This window comes from Typopeltis vanoorti, chromosome 13, assembly GCF_054136105.1.
Source record: "Typopeltis vanoorti isolate ZY-2024b chromosome 13, IOZ_Tvanoo_1.0, whole genome shotgun sequence".
In the NCBI taxonomy this organism is placed as follows: domain Eukaryota; kingdom Metazoa; phylum Arthropoda; class Arachnida; order Uropygi; family Thelyphonidae; genus Typopeltis; species Typopeltis vanoorti.
The window spans coordinates 119,773,850-119,789,959 of NC_143561.1; the positions used below are offsets into that span (position 1 = coordinate 119,773,850).

Genomic DNA, 16,110 nt, shown 5'->3' on the forward strand with positions numbered 1-16,110 from the left:
AAGATGTTGAAAGTTTATTTTTCACTTGGTTAGACTATAATAAATTTAGTTTTAATCCTTTATCCTTTCAGGCTTTATTAAGATACTTTCAGGTGCAAACTTTGTTTGCTCACACTTGGATAAAGGATTAAACTAAATTTTTTATAGTCTAACCAAGTGAAAAATAACCTTTCAACATCTTTCTCTAAATCCAGAGTAATTTAATAAAAAGGTGGCACACCGTTTGGCAACTCCTATAGGTAGAGATGACCTCGCTAATGCTTCTGCCTGGTATCTCCACTTGGGCCTGGCTCCCCCTGAAGAGACCACAATAAAGGTCAAAACTAGTCTGGGTAGTGGCCTTTCCCTTAATGCATAACATTATATATATCCGCAAGGAGATGTGTTTTGCATTATGGGAGATACTGAGATAAGAGTGATGTTAGTTTGCTCCACCTTTGCAACAAGTTGCCTGGTGTTGTCCAGAGTAATTTAATAAAAAGGTGGCACACCGTTTGGCAACTCCTATAGGTAGAGATGACCTCGCTAATGCTTCTGCCTGGTATCTCCACTTGGGCCTGGCTCCCCCTGAAGAGACCACAATAAAGGTCAAAACTAGTCTGGGTAGTGGCCTTTCCCTTAATGCATAACATTATATATATCCGCAAGGAGATGTGTTTTGCATTATGGGAGATACTGAGATAAGAGTGATGTTAGTTTGCTCCACCTTTGCAACAAGTTGCCTGGTGTTGTACTACCTTACCCCAGTCCTGAAGATACTTTCAGGCACAAACTTTGTTTGTCTCACACTTGGATAAAGGATTAAGCTAAATTTATTATATTTTATTTAGATAATTTTAAATAATTGTAAGACTAGATGCAATAAACCTTACTGCACTGAATGCTGAACGTCACTGACTCTGAACTCAAGTTACACAGTCATCAGCACATGTAAGAGGTGATACAAGATTAATCGTAGTTGGCGTATGAAACAAAATTCTGTCTGATAAGCCAGCTACGAGATTACTCGTACTGACCTTGTAGAAAGTGCTTGCCGTGCGGTAACAAACTATGCCCGAAGAGCATGGTAGTGAAAGTGTTAAAAAAAATAAATAAAATTAATTAATTACTCAGAAATTGCCTCCATTTAGTAAATCCATGCTGTTTCTTGTAATTACAGCTTGTTAGTAAATGAGTTCTTACAACTTCTCCAAAATCTTCAACACTACAACTGCAGATATACTGATAAGTCAGTAGTTAGATACATAATTTATGTATCACCCTCATATAGTGAGACTATTAATTCTTTCCATTCCTGTGGAATCTCTACTCAGCTGAGATTAAAATTACTTGCTGTTCTCCTATCTGTTGGTTACTGAATTCTTATCAGTGTTATGCAATTTCTCCAGAACCTCCTTTGTCTGTAACAACACACCACCATATGGGGACTGTTGTTATAGACCTGGCAGTTCAGTTACTTTTATTATTATTGGTTTCTTCAGTTTTACTATTATTGCTTTTATTATCATTGCTTTCACAAGTTTTTACCCTAACTGGATTCATAATCATCTCATAACATTAGCAGTACCTTGCCTCTTCTATTATCTGTCCTTGCTAAAAAATTTATATCCTTTGCGCCCAGTACACGTTACTTCTTCAGACTCTAACAGGTTTCACTAATACCAGCAATTTTAGTCTTCAACGTATTCATCAAGGACACACACACAATATATATATATATATATATATATATATATATATGACAGAATGATCATTGACTCGGTTAACATACATAGTTTTATGAAAAAAATTGAATGACTAGAACCGAGATTTAATTAAAAAGGTTTTAATATAAACACACTACTAGTTTCGGCCTGTAACAGCCTTCTTCAGGTGACATTATAAAAGAAAAAACACTAAACATTGAGGGTTAAAAGACTATGAACAACATAGACAGTCTTTATACATAATTAGCATTAAAACGTTGTAGTTGTATTTGAAGCTGTTCTTTCATTTGTTGCATTGTTGGGAGAGTGCGTGCTTGCTGCATCACGTGAACGCCAATACATGATTACAGCTGAATGACTATCTGGGAGGTTGTAGCTTAAGTTGTTATTTAGATGAACAGGATTGAAGATGATTTCTCTCGATTCCACAATTTTTCTCTCTATTTCGTCACTGCAACGGAAGATGTTTGTAGATTTTTCCCAGCAGACTTTGTGACTTTGGTTATCATCGTTAGGATTAGCCGAGAAGAGGATATGACTTGATAATGCACTTGCTCGCTGTCTCTTGTAAGTAATGTCTCTCATGTGTTCTTCCATACGCATTTCTACAGATTTGTCTGTCTGACCGAAATAAGGAATATCGCAGTCACATAATATTTTATATGCGCCAGGGTATTTGAGTTGATGATGGCAAGGTTTTGGGTGGCTAATTAAGGAACGGATCTTTGGAAGTGGAGTGAACAAGGTTCTGATATTGTATTTATTTAGAACTTTTGCTAATTTATGTGAAACAGTACTTATGTAAGGAATAGATATATTGCTTTTGAATCTATTTGTTTCTTCTGAGTGATGTCTGGGAGGATTAAGAAGGAATTTGTTAATGATTTTCTTGGAATATCCATTAACTTCGAAAGAAGTTTTCAGATGGTTTATTTCTGTAAGCAGTTCATTTGGATCATCAAGAAGAGAACGGGCTCTATGTCCCAAGGTGGAAATTATTCCAAGCTTATGAGGAGGGAAATGATGGGATTGACTGTGCAGATATGTGTTGGTATGTGTGGGTTTTTTATATATCGATATTTTTAGTTTACCAGCAGAAGGGCGAGTCAGTTTGACATCAAGAAAAGGCAAGGAATTATCCGTTTCAAGCTCAGCAGTAAACTTAATACTTTGATGTCGGCTATTGAGATGTTCGAGGAAAACCATAAGGGATTCATGTCCATGGCTCCAAACAATGAAGACATCATCCACATAACGTTTCCAAACTTTAGGTGTTAAAATAAAGGAAGAGATAGCCTTGGTTTCAAAATCTTCTAAGTAAATATTTGCAAGAACAGGAGATAAAGGATTACCCATAGCCAATCCATGATTTTGTTTGTATATATTATCTTGAAATTTGAAGTAACCGGAGCTGATGCAATGTGTAAGCAAGGCTAACATTTTTTTGGATAACTTGTCCTTGAGTAATGTTAGGAGTTCATCTGTTGGGACATTAGTGAACAAAGAAGTTATGTCCAAGCTAGCCATGATGTCATTTTCATCAACTGTAATATCCTTGATGTATGTAACAAATTCTGTAGTGTTCTTGATAAAGGAAGGTGATTTCCCTGAAAAACTTTTGAGGTATTTGGCAAGGTATTTTGAAAGATTGTATGTAGGAGAATCGATACCTTCTACAATTGGGCGTAATGGGGTGTTCTCTTTATGGATTTTAGGAACACCATATATGCGAGGAATTAACGGATGGAGAGAGCGTAGAGATAAACGGACGTTTCGGGATAATTCAGTTGTTGTTTTTAATAAGTTGTTTGTACGATTTTGAAGTTCACGAGTTGGATCTCTCTCAAGTATTGAGTAGGTATCATTATGTAGTAATTCGATCATTTTATTCTTGTAATCTTCGGATTTCAGGATGACTGTTGCATTTCCTTTATTTCCTTTTTCCTGCCATCCTTGCAAAGAGCATTTGTTTAGCTAATCTTTCTTCTCTCTACTATTCTGTTTAAGTAGCCATACCACCAGTGATTAGCCCTGCTAACACATTCCTGAATGCCAACAATGTCAAGTTCTTTCCTAATAGCTTTGTTTTTAATATAATACTGCCATTGATACAGTCTGTTCAGTCCTCTAATCTTTCTCATAACTCTCATATCTATGGTCTCCAGTCTTTGATCAAGTGTTTTATTTCTAACCCAGCTCACAGCTCCATAAGTTAAAATTGATTTGAGCACTGTCTTGTATACAGCTAGTTTAGTGTTTTAACTAAAACATGCGGAAAGGCTTTTGTGTTACAGTACTTAATTTATTTTCACATACTGATGACAACACAAAATGGTAAGAAAATAATATTTATTAACTTATTTGCTGATGTTTTGTCGTGAAATATTATATCCAGCATCTTCAGAGCACAAAAACAGTTTGTCACAGTATGCGAAACAACAATAGTTTGGTATAAAAGTGAGACTGGTTTTAAAAAAAATTGTAACGGACAACACAAGGAACTAAAGTCCTAATTAGACGTCATCTCTATTGGAAAAAGAGAGAAAAAAATATTAATTAGATCTTAAAACGACTGTCTCCCAGATTTTTGGTAAATCTATACAGCCATACTTGTTGATGTTTGGAGTATGTTTTAAAGCTTCTTTCCAAAAGATTCTATCCAAAAGAGATTGTTTTGGAATCAACAAAACAATCTCTTTGACTTATGACTTCTGTGTAGCACTTTTGTTTTCTTCCAGTTGATCTTCTGTGAAATGGTATCCAAGGCATGGAATGCTAGATTCTACATGCCATAACGATAGTGCTGGATGTATTTTTTATATTCACCAATGCGGATGTCAGCAGTTCTTCCTGTCTGTTCATAGTAAGCCCAGTCACAAGTGCCCTGTTCTTGTGATCAGTACCATGAAAATAAATAACTGTTTTAACCAATTTCTCTCTTATTCCATATAAATTTATTCAGCTAGCTCCCTGCCATGCCAGCTTTGCTTATTCTGTTGTCTATTTCCTGATTTAACCTGCTATCATCATTGAAAACTGTGCCTAAATAGCTGAAATATTTTACTTGTTCTATAGGATCTCCATTCAGAATTCAACTGAAGTTTTCTGTGCTCCTGCCTATTTTCATAGTTTTGGTCTTTTTAATTGCGATTTTCATACCAAATTTATTACAAGAGTTATTCAATTTAGTCAGGGAATCTTGTAGACTTGTACTAGATTTATTCAGAAGTATAACATCATCTGCATAATATAGTGACAAATTTATGGAGACACAACATGTGTTAGAATAATTACTTATCGTTAAGAAATTAACATTAGACATTTCATCTTCTGTATTTTTGTCAATGATCAGGAAAACATACATATGTGCAGGATACAAGCTACATGACACTACATTATACAAAAGTAAGATAAATCTAAATGTTGGTTAATCATTTACCCTAGCCTGACCTCTAGTGGAGGAAATATCAGACTGACATTAAACAATTTCTATTAAATTATTTCCTTTTGTTTGGGGTTGTTCTGGATGAAGATGGATCCTGCAAATTCTTAGAATAATTAATCCATCATTGTTGTTCAGATTTGGATGATTTTTCAGCATTTCACAGGCTTTTAATTTACTTTTAAACCAAGTTTTGCTGGGGTGTAGGGACTTCATGGCTTTCCAGTCAATTCTGTGGCATGTTTGGAGTGCATGGTCTGACAGGTCTGTTTTACCATACTGGAGGTATTTAATGTAGCGTTTGTGTTCATCTTTTCTAATTGGGATGGTGTGTCCTATTTCCCCTATATAAGGTAAGTTACACATGCATTGAATTTTGTAGACCCATGGGTGGGAAAGGTATGGAAGAGGATCTTTGGAAGAACTAAGTAAATTTCTTAATTTTGTCGGGGGTTTGAAGGTTGTCTTAATATTGTATTTAAGTAGCGTTCTATTTTTTTCAAAATGTCCCTAATGTATGGTATGGTTATGGCATTCTTATAATCTTGTTTTGTTTTAAATGACATTTTTATAGAGGATCTTGTGAACTGTTTTCTTATTGTAGACATTCCTTACAAACGTTTGTTTGACGACTTCAAATTCTTGTTTCAGAGCTTCTTCATTGGAACCAATTGTTAGGGCTCTGTGTTTAAGGGTGCTGATGACTCCTAGTTTTTGTGTTATGAATTTTTATGAATGTGTAGGTTTGCAGTGGACTGTGAAGGAGAGGCAGCCTGAGGGAAGACGTGACAAGTGTGTTTAGAAAAGGAAGAGAGTTTTTGTTTTCAATCTTATCTTGATGGTGAATTGGATATTTTTGTGTTGTTTGTTCAGGTGGCTTAGGAATGTATTTAATGTTTTGCAGCCGTGGGGCCAAATGGCAAAAATATCATCAACATATCTGAGGCAACATATCATCAGCATATCTGAGGGGTGCTTAAGGGTCAAAGCTGTATAACTGAGACGAGACCTCCACATAGCCTTTAAAGGAATACGGAGAACCGACCAGGGCTTCTGACCTAATGTCCAATCCTCACCTTCTCGTGGTGCACCCTGTTGGGTACACCTTTGATACTGAACGAACGAGGATGGGCTGGCAATTTGGGATTTAGCCGACCAAATTGTATTCTTATTGGTTAAACCAAAATAAAAAATGATGGTACAACATGACAAAATTTTATGCCGGCTGGGGCGTCGCCCGGTTAAACAAGGCCCCCGTTGTTTTCACCAGGGAACCAGGGCGAACAGCGAAAAGTCAGCTACTGGAACAAATCTGAAAACAAACCCCAGCTCAACATCACCAGAGTTAAAGATCGGTACTATCAACGTAAGAAGCCTGAATGGCAAAGAAATGGAGCTAGCTGAGGAATTAGATAAGTACCAGATCGACATAATAGGGGTGACTGAAACAAAAAAGACCAAAACTGGTGGGATCTTTCTGAGCAATAAATACAAAATGTTATATTCAGGCAATAACAATCAAGGAAAAGAAGGAGTAGCCATAGTATTCAACACAAAATACGAGGCTAATCTTCTTGAATGGCAGTCAGTCTCAAGTAGAGTAATGTGGGCAAATATGAGAATGGGGAACTGGACAATGAGACTTATTTGTGCCTATGGTCCCACAGAAGGTTCTACTAAGGTAGAAGTGGAGGAATTTTTTGAGGCTTTAGAAAAAGCAACTGACACAATGAAAAAGGAAAAGTTGGTCCTTGTTGGGGATCTAAATAGTAGAGTAGGAAATGATTGTGAGACATACAAAAATATTTTGGGAAAATTTGGAGAAAAGAGCAAAGCTAATAATAATGGCAAATATCTGTTGGATTTCTGCTCAGGACATGGACTGGTTATTACTAACACCATGTTCCAACATAAAAATGTGCACAAATTCACATGGAGAGAAGAGGCTAGGAATAAGAAAAGTCTCATTGACTATGTTATTGTTGATAGTGATGTTTTCTCCCTGGTGCAGGACACTAGAGTGTACAGAGGATTTGAAATTGGAAGTGATCACTATTTAGTCTTGAGGAGGATAAAATTGAATTTCATATTGAAAAGAATAACATGTGAGAAAGTTTTAAAGCGAATAAAAGTTGAGCAGCTCTCAGATGTAAACTGTAGACTAAAATACAGAAATATTATTGAAAAGAAAATGAAAGAGTTTGAGAACAGGAATCAAACCTTGGAGATTCAGTGGCAAACTCTGAAGGAAACATTGATTGATTCTGCCAGAGAGGCATGTGGTGAGGTTGTGTGCAAAGATAAAAAAATCAGAACTCCCTGGTGGACACAGGAAGTTAAAGAGGCAGTGAAGGAAAAGAAGAAAGCATATCAAAAGTTCCTGGCAAATAAGTCAGCTTTTACTCTTACAGAATACAGAGACAAATGTAAGAAAGCTAAACAGTGTGTAAAACTAGCTAAACAAAAGTCATGGGAGGACTTTGGCAAGAATATAGAAAATAAATATCAAGAAGGTGGCAAAATATTCTGGAGGTTGTTGAAGAAGCTTAGGAATGGAGGAAAGAGTGCTGTAAAAGGAATTAGAGATGATAAAGGTGAAATGAAAACAGGAGAAAAAGATATCCTTGAAGTATGGAGTAATTACTTTGAAAAACTGCTAAATGAAACAAGCAGTGATGACAGCACAGTGATAAAAAAACACTGACCAGGCATGCAGTCAGGAATACATATCCATACTTGAAGTAGAAAAAGCCATCAAAGACTTGAAATGTGGAAAGGCAGCAGGAGTAGATGATATTCGACCAGAAATGCTGAAGTATGGTGGTATAAGAGTCTTACAGTGGCTGCACTGCATAGTTCAGAAAGCCTGGACAGAGGGACGAATTCCCGATGATTGGAGTAGAGCTCTCATAGTACCCATATATAAAAAGGGAAATAAAACTGAATGTGAGAATTACAGAGGTATTTCCCTACTGAGTGTTCCTGGCAAGATCTATGCAAGTATACTTGAGAAACGGTTGAGAAGAATTGTGGAAGAACAGCTTGGTGAAGAACAAGCTGGATTCAGGCCAAATAGAGGCTGTCAGGATCAGATCTTCACTTTACGACAAATAGTCGAGAAAGCATGGGAATATAACAAAGATCTGTATTTAAGTTTTGTCGATTAGGAAAAGGCATATGACAAGGTGCCAAGAGAGAAGCTATTCAATACGCTGCAGTTATATGGTGTCAATGGGGCATTATATCAAGCAATACTTAGTCTTTATTTGAGTTGTGAGTCAGCAGTTAGAATTGAAGGAAGTACAGGAAGATGGTTTAATGTTAAATCTGGTGTGAGACAAGGATGTACATTATCCCCTCTGTTATTCATTATCTATATGGATCACATTATGAAGGAATGTGGTATTAAACCTGATATCAAAATTGAAGATGTTAATGTCAGCTCTTTGCTTTATGCGGATGATGTTATACTTCTAAATAAATCCGCTACAAGTCTGCAAGATTCTCTGACTAAATTGAATAGCTGTTGTAATAGATATGGTATGAAGGTCAGCAATAAAAAGACAAAGACAATGAAAATAGGCAGAATCATTGAAAATGTCAACTGTGTTGTGAATGGAGAACCTGTGGAACAAGTAAAACATTTCAGCTACTTAGGCACAATTTTTACTGAAAATGGTAAACTAAATATAGAAATAGACAACAGAATCAGCAAAGCTGGTATCGTGGAAGTCAATTGAATAAATTCATATGGAATAAGAAAGAAATTAGTCGGAACACTAAATTAGCTGTATACAAGACTGTGTTCAAACCAATTTTAACTTATGGATCTGAGAGCTGGGTCAGAAGTAAAACACTTGACCAAAGACTAGAGACCGCAGATATGAGAGTCCTGAGAAAGATTAGAGGCGTGAACAGATGGCATCAATGGCAATATAATATTAAAAATGAGGATATTAGGAAAGAACTTGACATTGTCAGCATCCAGGAATGTGTTAGCAGAGCTAATCTCAGATGGTATGGTCACTTAAATAGAATGGGAGGGAAAGATTAGCAAAACAAGTGTTCTCTGCCAGGTTGGCAGGAAAACGACCCAGAGGAAGACCAAGATATAGGTGGATTGATATGGTACAAAGTGCCTTAGACGATAGAAATATAAGATCTGATAATGTTGGAGTCTTGACAAGTAACAGACTGATTTGGAGGAAAATTGTAGATAGGAAGTTAGTAATGATGTAATTTTTTCATGTAGTACTGTCATATCCTGTACACCCCTTGAGGGTACATGGCAGGAATTTGATGATGATGATGATGACTTTGGATTTTATGCAGGCCGAATCTAGAGCTTATTGCTTGAATTCTTCCATATAAAAGTTAGCTTTTGGGGGGGGGGGGGGGAGTGGTGAGCCCATGGCCATGCTTTCTTTTTGTGTGGGGAAAAGAAGACTGACATATCAGGGGAATTAGTGAATAGGGTGGTTATGTCAAAGCTGACTAATAAATCTTCATTGTTGAGTGTGATGTTTCTAATTTTGTTTATGAAGTGTTGTGTATTTTTTATGTAGGACGGGGAATGATCTATCAACTCCTTGAGTGTGACCACTAATTTCTTGGCTAAGTGATAATTAGGGTTGTCGATTCACAAAACAAACACACCACTACGAATGATGTGTTTGTTTTTTGTGTATTTTTGGCATGCCATAAATTCTGGCAGCGCTGGCATAGTGCGGTATTAGTTTTTTGGTAGTTACCTTTGCTTGCGTGATTACTGATTTGATTAATTCTGTTGTTTTCTTTTTCATGCAGTTTGTAGGGCTGTAGTTCAAGGACAATAGTAGAATTGCCTTTATCTGCTTTTTTGTAATAACAATGTCTGAGTTAATTTTTAAAGATTTAAGGGCCAATTTTCTGCTCTTTTTTCCAATTTTTTTCCCATGGCTGCAAAACATTAAGTACATTCCTAAGCCACCTGAACAAACAACACAAATGTATCCAATTCACCATCAAGATCAAAAAGAAAACTCTCTTCCTTTTCTAGACACTTGTTACACGTCTTCCCTCAGATGCCTCTCCTTCACAGTCTACCGCAAACCTGTACACACAGGCCAATACATACATAAAAATTCATACCACCATCCAGCACAAAAACTAGGAGTCATCAGACTCTCAAACACAGAGCCCTAACAATTTTCTCCAATGAACAAGCTCTGAACCAAGAATTTGAAATCATTAACCAAATGTTTGTTTAAAAAAAAAAAAAAAAATGGCTACAATAAAAAAAACAGTTCACAAGATCCTCTGTAAAAATGCCATTAAAAGCAAAAAAAAGATCACGAGTGTCATAACCATACCATACATTAGGGGCATTTCAAAAAAAAAAAATAGAACGCTACTTAAATGCAATATTAAGATAAACCTTCAAACCCCTGGCAAAATTAAGAAATTTACTTAGCTCTTCCAAAGATCCTCTTCCATACTTTGCCTACTCAGTGATCTACAAAATTCAATATACCTGTAACTTACCTTACATAGGGAGAAACAGGACACACCATCCCAATTAGAAAAGATGAACACAAATGCCACATTAAATACCTCCACTATGGTAAAACAGGCCTGTCAGACCACGCACTCCGAAAATGTCACAGGATTGACTGGAAAGCCACCAAGTCCCTACACCCCAGCAAAACCTGGTTCGAAAGAAAATTAAAAGCCTGCGAAATGCTGAAAAATCATCCAAATCTGAACAAGAATGATGGATTAATTATTCCAAGAATTTGGAGGATCCATCTTCAACCCATATAGCATCCAGAACAACTGCAAACAGAAGGAAATTGCTTAATGTAGTTCTGTTTTTTGTTCACCAGAGGTCAGGCAAGGGTAAATGATTAACCAACATTTAGATTTATCTTACTTTTGTATAGTGTAGTGTCATGTTGCTTGTATCCTGTGCACATATGTATGTTTTCCTGATGATGACCTCAATATAGAGGATGAAATGGCAAATGTTACTTTCTTAATGATGAGTAAAGTAATTATTCTAATGCGCCGCCTTGGTTAGCGTATCCATTTTCCAGCTTAAAAGGCTGCTGGTTCGAATCCCACCATGGGCATTGATGTTTATGATTGTCTGTGAAAAATACTAGTAGTGGTGGTGGTGGACAGTAGATGGCGTTAGTGTATATGATGATGGTATTTGGTGGATTGAGTGGTGAAGACAGCTGTAGAGTAGGTGTTATCTCTCCCTCCCTCTGAGTCTTTGGACTCCCTGGAGGTGTCATGTAATAATAATAATAATAAACTGATCTATCTTTGGGACAAGTGCATTGATAAATTTGGAGACGTAGTGCATGTTTACTTATTTCTTGGTGTATAATTTCAACTTCCTATTATTAAACATCCTCGAGAGAGAAAAAATGCAACAACTTATTTTTCAGAAACCCAAATATGAACTTGAAAGACTTTTTTAGAATTTAAAAAAACCAACCTAATCTAAATAAACAGGGTTGTGTCAATTTCCCACGATTTGGGAAACATTAATTCTTAGACTTAGGCGAGCCCTGGTTGTTAGACTACCTAACAACCAGGGCTTGCCAATAGTACCCATAGAAGGTGCCTCTCTTCAGGCTTCTTCCAGTTATTGTTTGTGTGTTTTTTGCATTATTACAATTTTATGTTGTATCTCAGAAGATGTCTCTGTGACAGACAATATCAGAATGGGTATTAAATTTGCATTTAATTACTGCTTTGTGCCCAATTTATTCCATTGAATCTAACTGAGCTTAAACCAGCCCCCGAGTCTGATACACCAGCACCTGATATGTGCGTGATTGTCTTCATGTGGTAGATGACTGCATTGCTGAGTGTCAGACCACTGTTCTGTTATTAGAGGCATGAAATGGCTTGAAAATGTTAAATTTTTGGTCTTTGCTGGATTTGTGAATTATGTAAGGAATAAATAAATACAAGGGAGAAGTTTTTTTTAGCCCAGGCATGGTAGCAATATAACTGATTGTGGGTGGAGATAACCAACATTTCTGGTACCTCAGATTTTTTGTGATAACCGTGTTTGTTATAATAAACACAAATTAAGGAAATAACCAACATGTTTCACTACCAGAAACCCAAATCTGCCCAATCGAGTGGCTTCCTCATGGTTACTGACTAACATAAAATACAAAGAAGGTAGTTACTTAAATTAAGGGGATATTAAATCCCACATAGTTTTAAAACCGAATAAGAAACTCAAAGATTGGAATCAGAGAGTTTCTTGCCGAATATAGTAAACTATAAAGTATCGGCGAACACTAGCGTTAGCCAAAGCAAGTGATCCTAGTACGTACTACGATACTGGGCAGCTCGTTGCAAAGGTGGAGGAAGAAGTTCAGATCGCTATTCTTAGGTATTTTCCATAATGCAAAAACACATTTCCTAGTAAATGTATGCTGTTATTGCTACTCACTGATGAAGCCTCAAAAAAGGCTGAAACCGGTCTGGGTAGTGACCTCCCTCCATAATGTAATAACAGCATACATTTCCTAGGAAATGTGTTTTTACATTATGGAAAATACCTAAGAATAGCGATCTGAACTTCTTCCTCCACCTTTGCAACGAGCTGCCCAGTATCGTACTACGTACTAGGATCACTTGCTTTGGCTAACGCTAGTGTTTGCCGATACTTTATAGTTTACTATATTCGGCAAGAAACTCTCTGATTCCAATCTTTGAGTTTCTTATTCGGTTTTAAAACTATGTGGGATTTAATATCCCCTTAATTTAAGTAATGTTTTCATTGCCGAAATGAAGCTTATTAGCTCTTTATACTTAAGTAAAAGAAGGTAGTTATATATTGGAATGTTAGAAGCTGTTAAAAATATCACGTGTCAAAAATTTAACTTGTAAAGCTTTCCAGTAATTGAGAATAAACATTCCATATGAACAGATAACTTCACTTAACTTAAGGTGGCATAAGAAATTTTCATGTAAGTTGTAACTTTATTTCTCGCCATTGTGCGTTTTGTAGGTGAGATCTGTAGTTAATCCTGATTTTTCATTTCTGTTGAGCATTGTCATAGTGTTCACATTCTTGATCTCATTTCCCCTAGCCCTAACAATATAAGGCTGTCCACAGGAACAGTAAATTTTCTAGATCTCCCACCCCACTCTCTCCACTAGATATTTCTGGAAAGAATGTCTCTTTTGGAGAGATCAAGAAGCTGCATAGCTTTGGGACAAGCATATAACCCATCTTAGGATTTTGCAAGAATTAGCAAGGGAAATGGTAATGCTATTGACTAGGCTGTTTAATTTAAGTCTCAGCTCTGGTAGTTCTGAGAGAATGGGAAGAAGGCAGAATAATTCCTTTGCATAAGAGAGGTTCTAAGACTACAATTGCAAATTATAGACCAATCTGTATTTCAGTTGTGGTATCTCAAAGATGAACATTATTAAATGTCATCAGTGTATCCAGACCCAGGATGGACACAAAGGTTGAATTAATTCAGAAAACATATTTCTCATATGCAAGCAGTGAAGAGGCATATTGCCTTGTTATTAAAATATTTTGGATTAGAGATAGTTGTAGAAAGTTTTTTCCCACTTGGTTATAAATTAAATTAAACTTGCCAAGAAATTATATTCTTGTTTAATCTTTTATCCAAACAAGACAGACAAAATTTGCACTAGTCATGAAGATACTTCACTTGCAAACTTTGTTTACTTCCAGTTGGATAAAGGATAATTTCTTGGCAAGTTTAATTCAAAGCAATTTTCATTTTATGAAAATTGTTTTGATTCAAGTGATTAAGGTTTCCCTCTATTTTTTACTTTTAAATATTTATATACTGTGGATTCTGGTTATTTGGCTAAATTGTGAATAGCATAATTTGGCCTGATTAAGTGGCTGCCAAATTAAATGAAGTTGCATGTCAGGTTTAAAACATGTATGTGCATAAGACGAAATTCAAGTTCAGACAAGTTTATAGTTTAGTGCTTAACAGAATTACTGACTTATAAATTTAAACAGTTAGTTTAATTAAAGTAAAATATTTGCCATTAAATAATTTAATTTATATATGTATTAAACAAAATGCTTGCAGTCTTGGTAGTTAATGATTGTATGAGTTGATCAAGCATAACCTGGCAGGCATTTTTGATTGACTCATTGCTTTCTTGTTCTAATGCCCTTTGATTTTTTTGCTGCAATATCCTTTTCAAAATTTTCATTATAGTATTTAAGACTACCATCAATGAATGCAGACTCTGGTTTATGTCTAATGGAATGTTATTTTCATTGTATATGGCTTACCCATGATTGGATTGATGCTTAAAACTGCTGTGAGCAAAACAGTTCTGAATGGTTTTGTAGCTTATTCTTCATCAATTATCAGCCATAAACTAGTGCTTGTAAAAGATCAACTTTTGCACTGACCTCCTTAACAGTCATCAAGAACCAATAATTTTTTCTGTGATTTATGTTGTAATTCCATATCCCAACTCACAAGTGAATTCTTAAAAAATGTAGATGTCATCCAAGCATTTTTGCTTGCATGGTGCCAAACTGGTAAATTCCCCATTCCAATCATTTAAAGCATCAAGGCCCTTTCCTTCCCTCTCTTCAGTAACTAACAGCCTTTCATTTATCAGCTCTTGACATATTTGAACAGCATAACACTGTTACATGATTCATTGATCATAATGTAGTGTGTTTATAACATTGGGAACCATCAAATGTAGTACAATAAAATAACACTGTTTTGTTAGCATTGCCGATATCATCAGCACTAAATTTTTGAAGCAAGTTGATGCAATTTTTCTGACAATCCATATGGTAGAAGTTACTGGCCAGCTCAGTTAAATGGAATTGTGTCCCAAATAAATGAAGCAAATTCTTATGTTCTTATTTTGTTTTTGTTCTTCCACTCCTGGTCCAGTAAGACAGCTGCCCCAATTAACTGGAATCTATTTTGTGTATGTGTATTTAAATCTCTATATATTTTAATTTATTACTATTAAATATTTCCACAAATATTTATTACTATGGATACTGAACTTTATTGAATATAATTAACTGAATTTTTTTAACCTAAAACGATTTTCTTAGATATCTTCAGAAAATGAGATCGTTTGCCATTTTTCTGATAAAGAATATTCTTATCCATCATATGGTGTGCCCATTCCTGCTGAAGGAATCAAGGTTTGTAGTTTTTTAATCTCTATATTAGATAGAAGACATTTGATCAAAATTTTACTAATCGGTGTAGAAAAAAATTCCTTAGTTAATGAATAAAATTATTTCAAATGACTTAAGCAATGTCATGCATTTCAGATTAGTTTTGATAGTAATAAAAGAAATAACAAAAAGATGAACAGTAATGCTAAAACAGGTTAAGTTAGTTCATTACAGAGAACTAACATATATGTACTGTGTGTCTATGTGGTTCTCCATGTTAGTATTGAATAATCAATTTTCAGCAGGGAAACTAAATTTATAAATCAGTAACATTGATATTTTTCTTGGACTTAAAAACTTGAACTGATATTTTGTGAAAACAAATCAAAATTTGTACTGGGATTGAAAAAAATAAACTCTAACTATAAATTGAAATAATTAAAAAATACCAGTTTCAACTGGTATTTTTTAACTGAGTATTTCAACTGAAATGGAGAAATACTCCCATAATTACAACACCAGAAAACTGTCATCCCTTCTTTCCCCAGGGTAAGATTAATAACTTTTTTTTATTTATTTATTTGCATGGGGTTTCCTCTGTTCCTCCACCATTCCTTAGGATTGGTTGAGCCCACCTAGTGAGGATTTAAGAATATATTTTACAAACAACTGTAGATCCGAGTTTCCAGCTGGAAAAAACCCTCTACCTCCGTATGAGAAGTTTATATTCTAATCGTTTAGATTAACTTCTATTGTTTTATATCTTTCCTTTATCCTACCAGCTACACCATTTA

The 16,110-nt window shown here is 35.5% G+C and overlaps 1 protein-coding gene across 1 annotated transcript in view; it reads left to right on the forward strand.

Annotated features, from left to right (window-relative positions):
* LOC150100499 (E3 ubiquitin-protein ligase RNF13-like) overlaps positions 1 to 16,110 on the forward strand; it is a 249,565-nt gene that overhangs the window by 39,256 nt on the left and 194,199 nt on the right. The window contains exon 4 of the mRNA XM_090403100.1: positions 15,248 to 15,340. Within this exon, the coding sequence (XP_090259226.1) occupies positions 15,248 to 15,340 (93 nt within the window). The remainder of the gene's footprint in view (positions 1 to 15,247; positions 15,341 to 16,110) is intronic.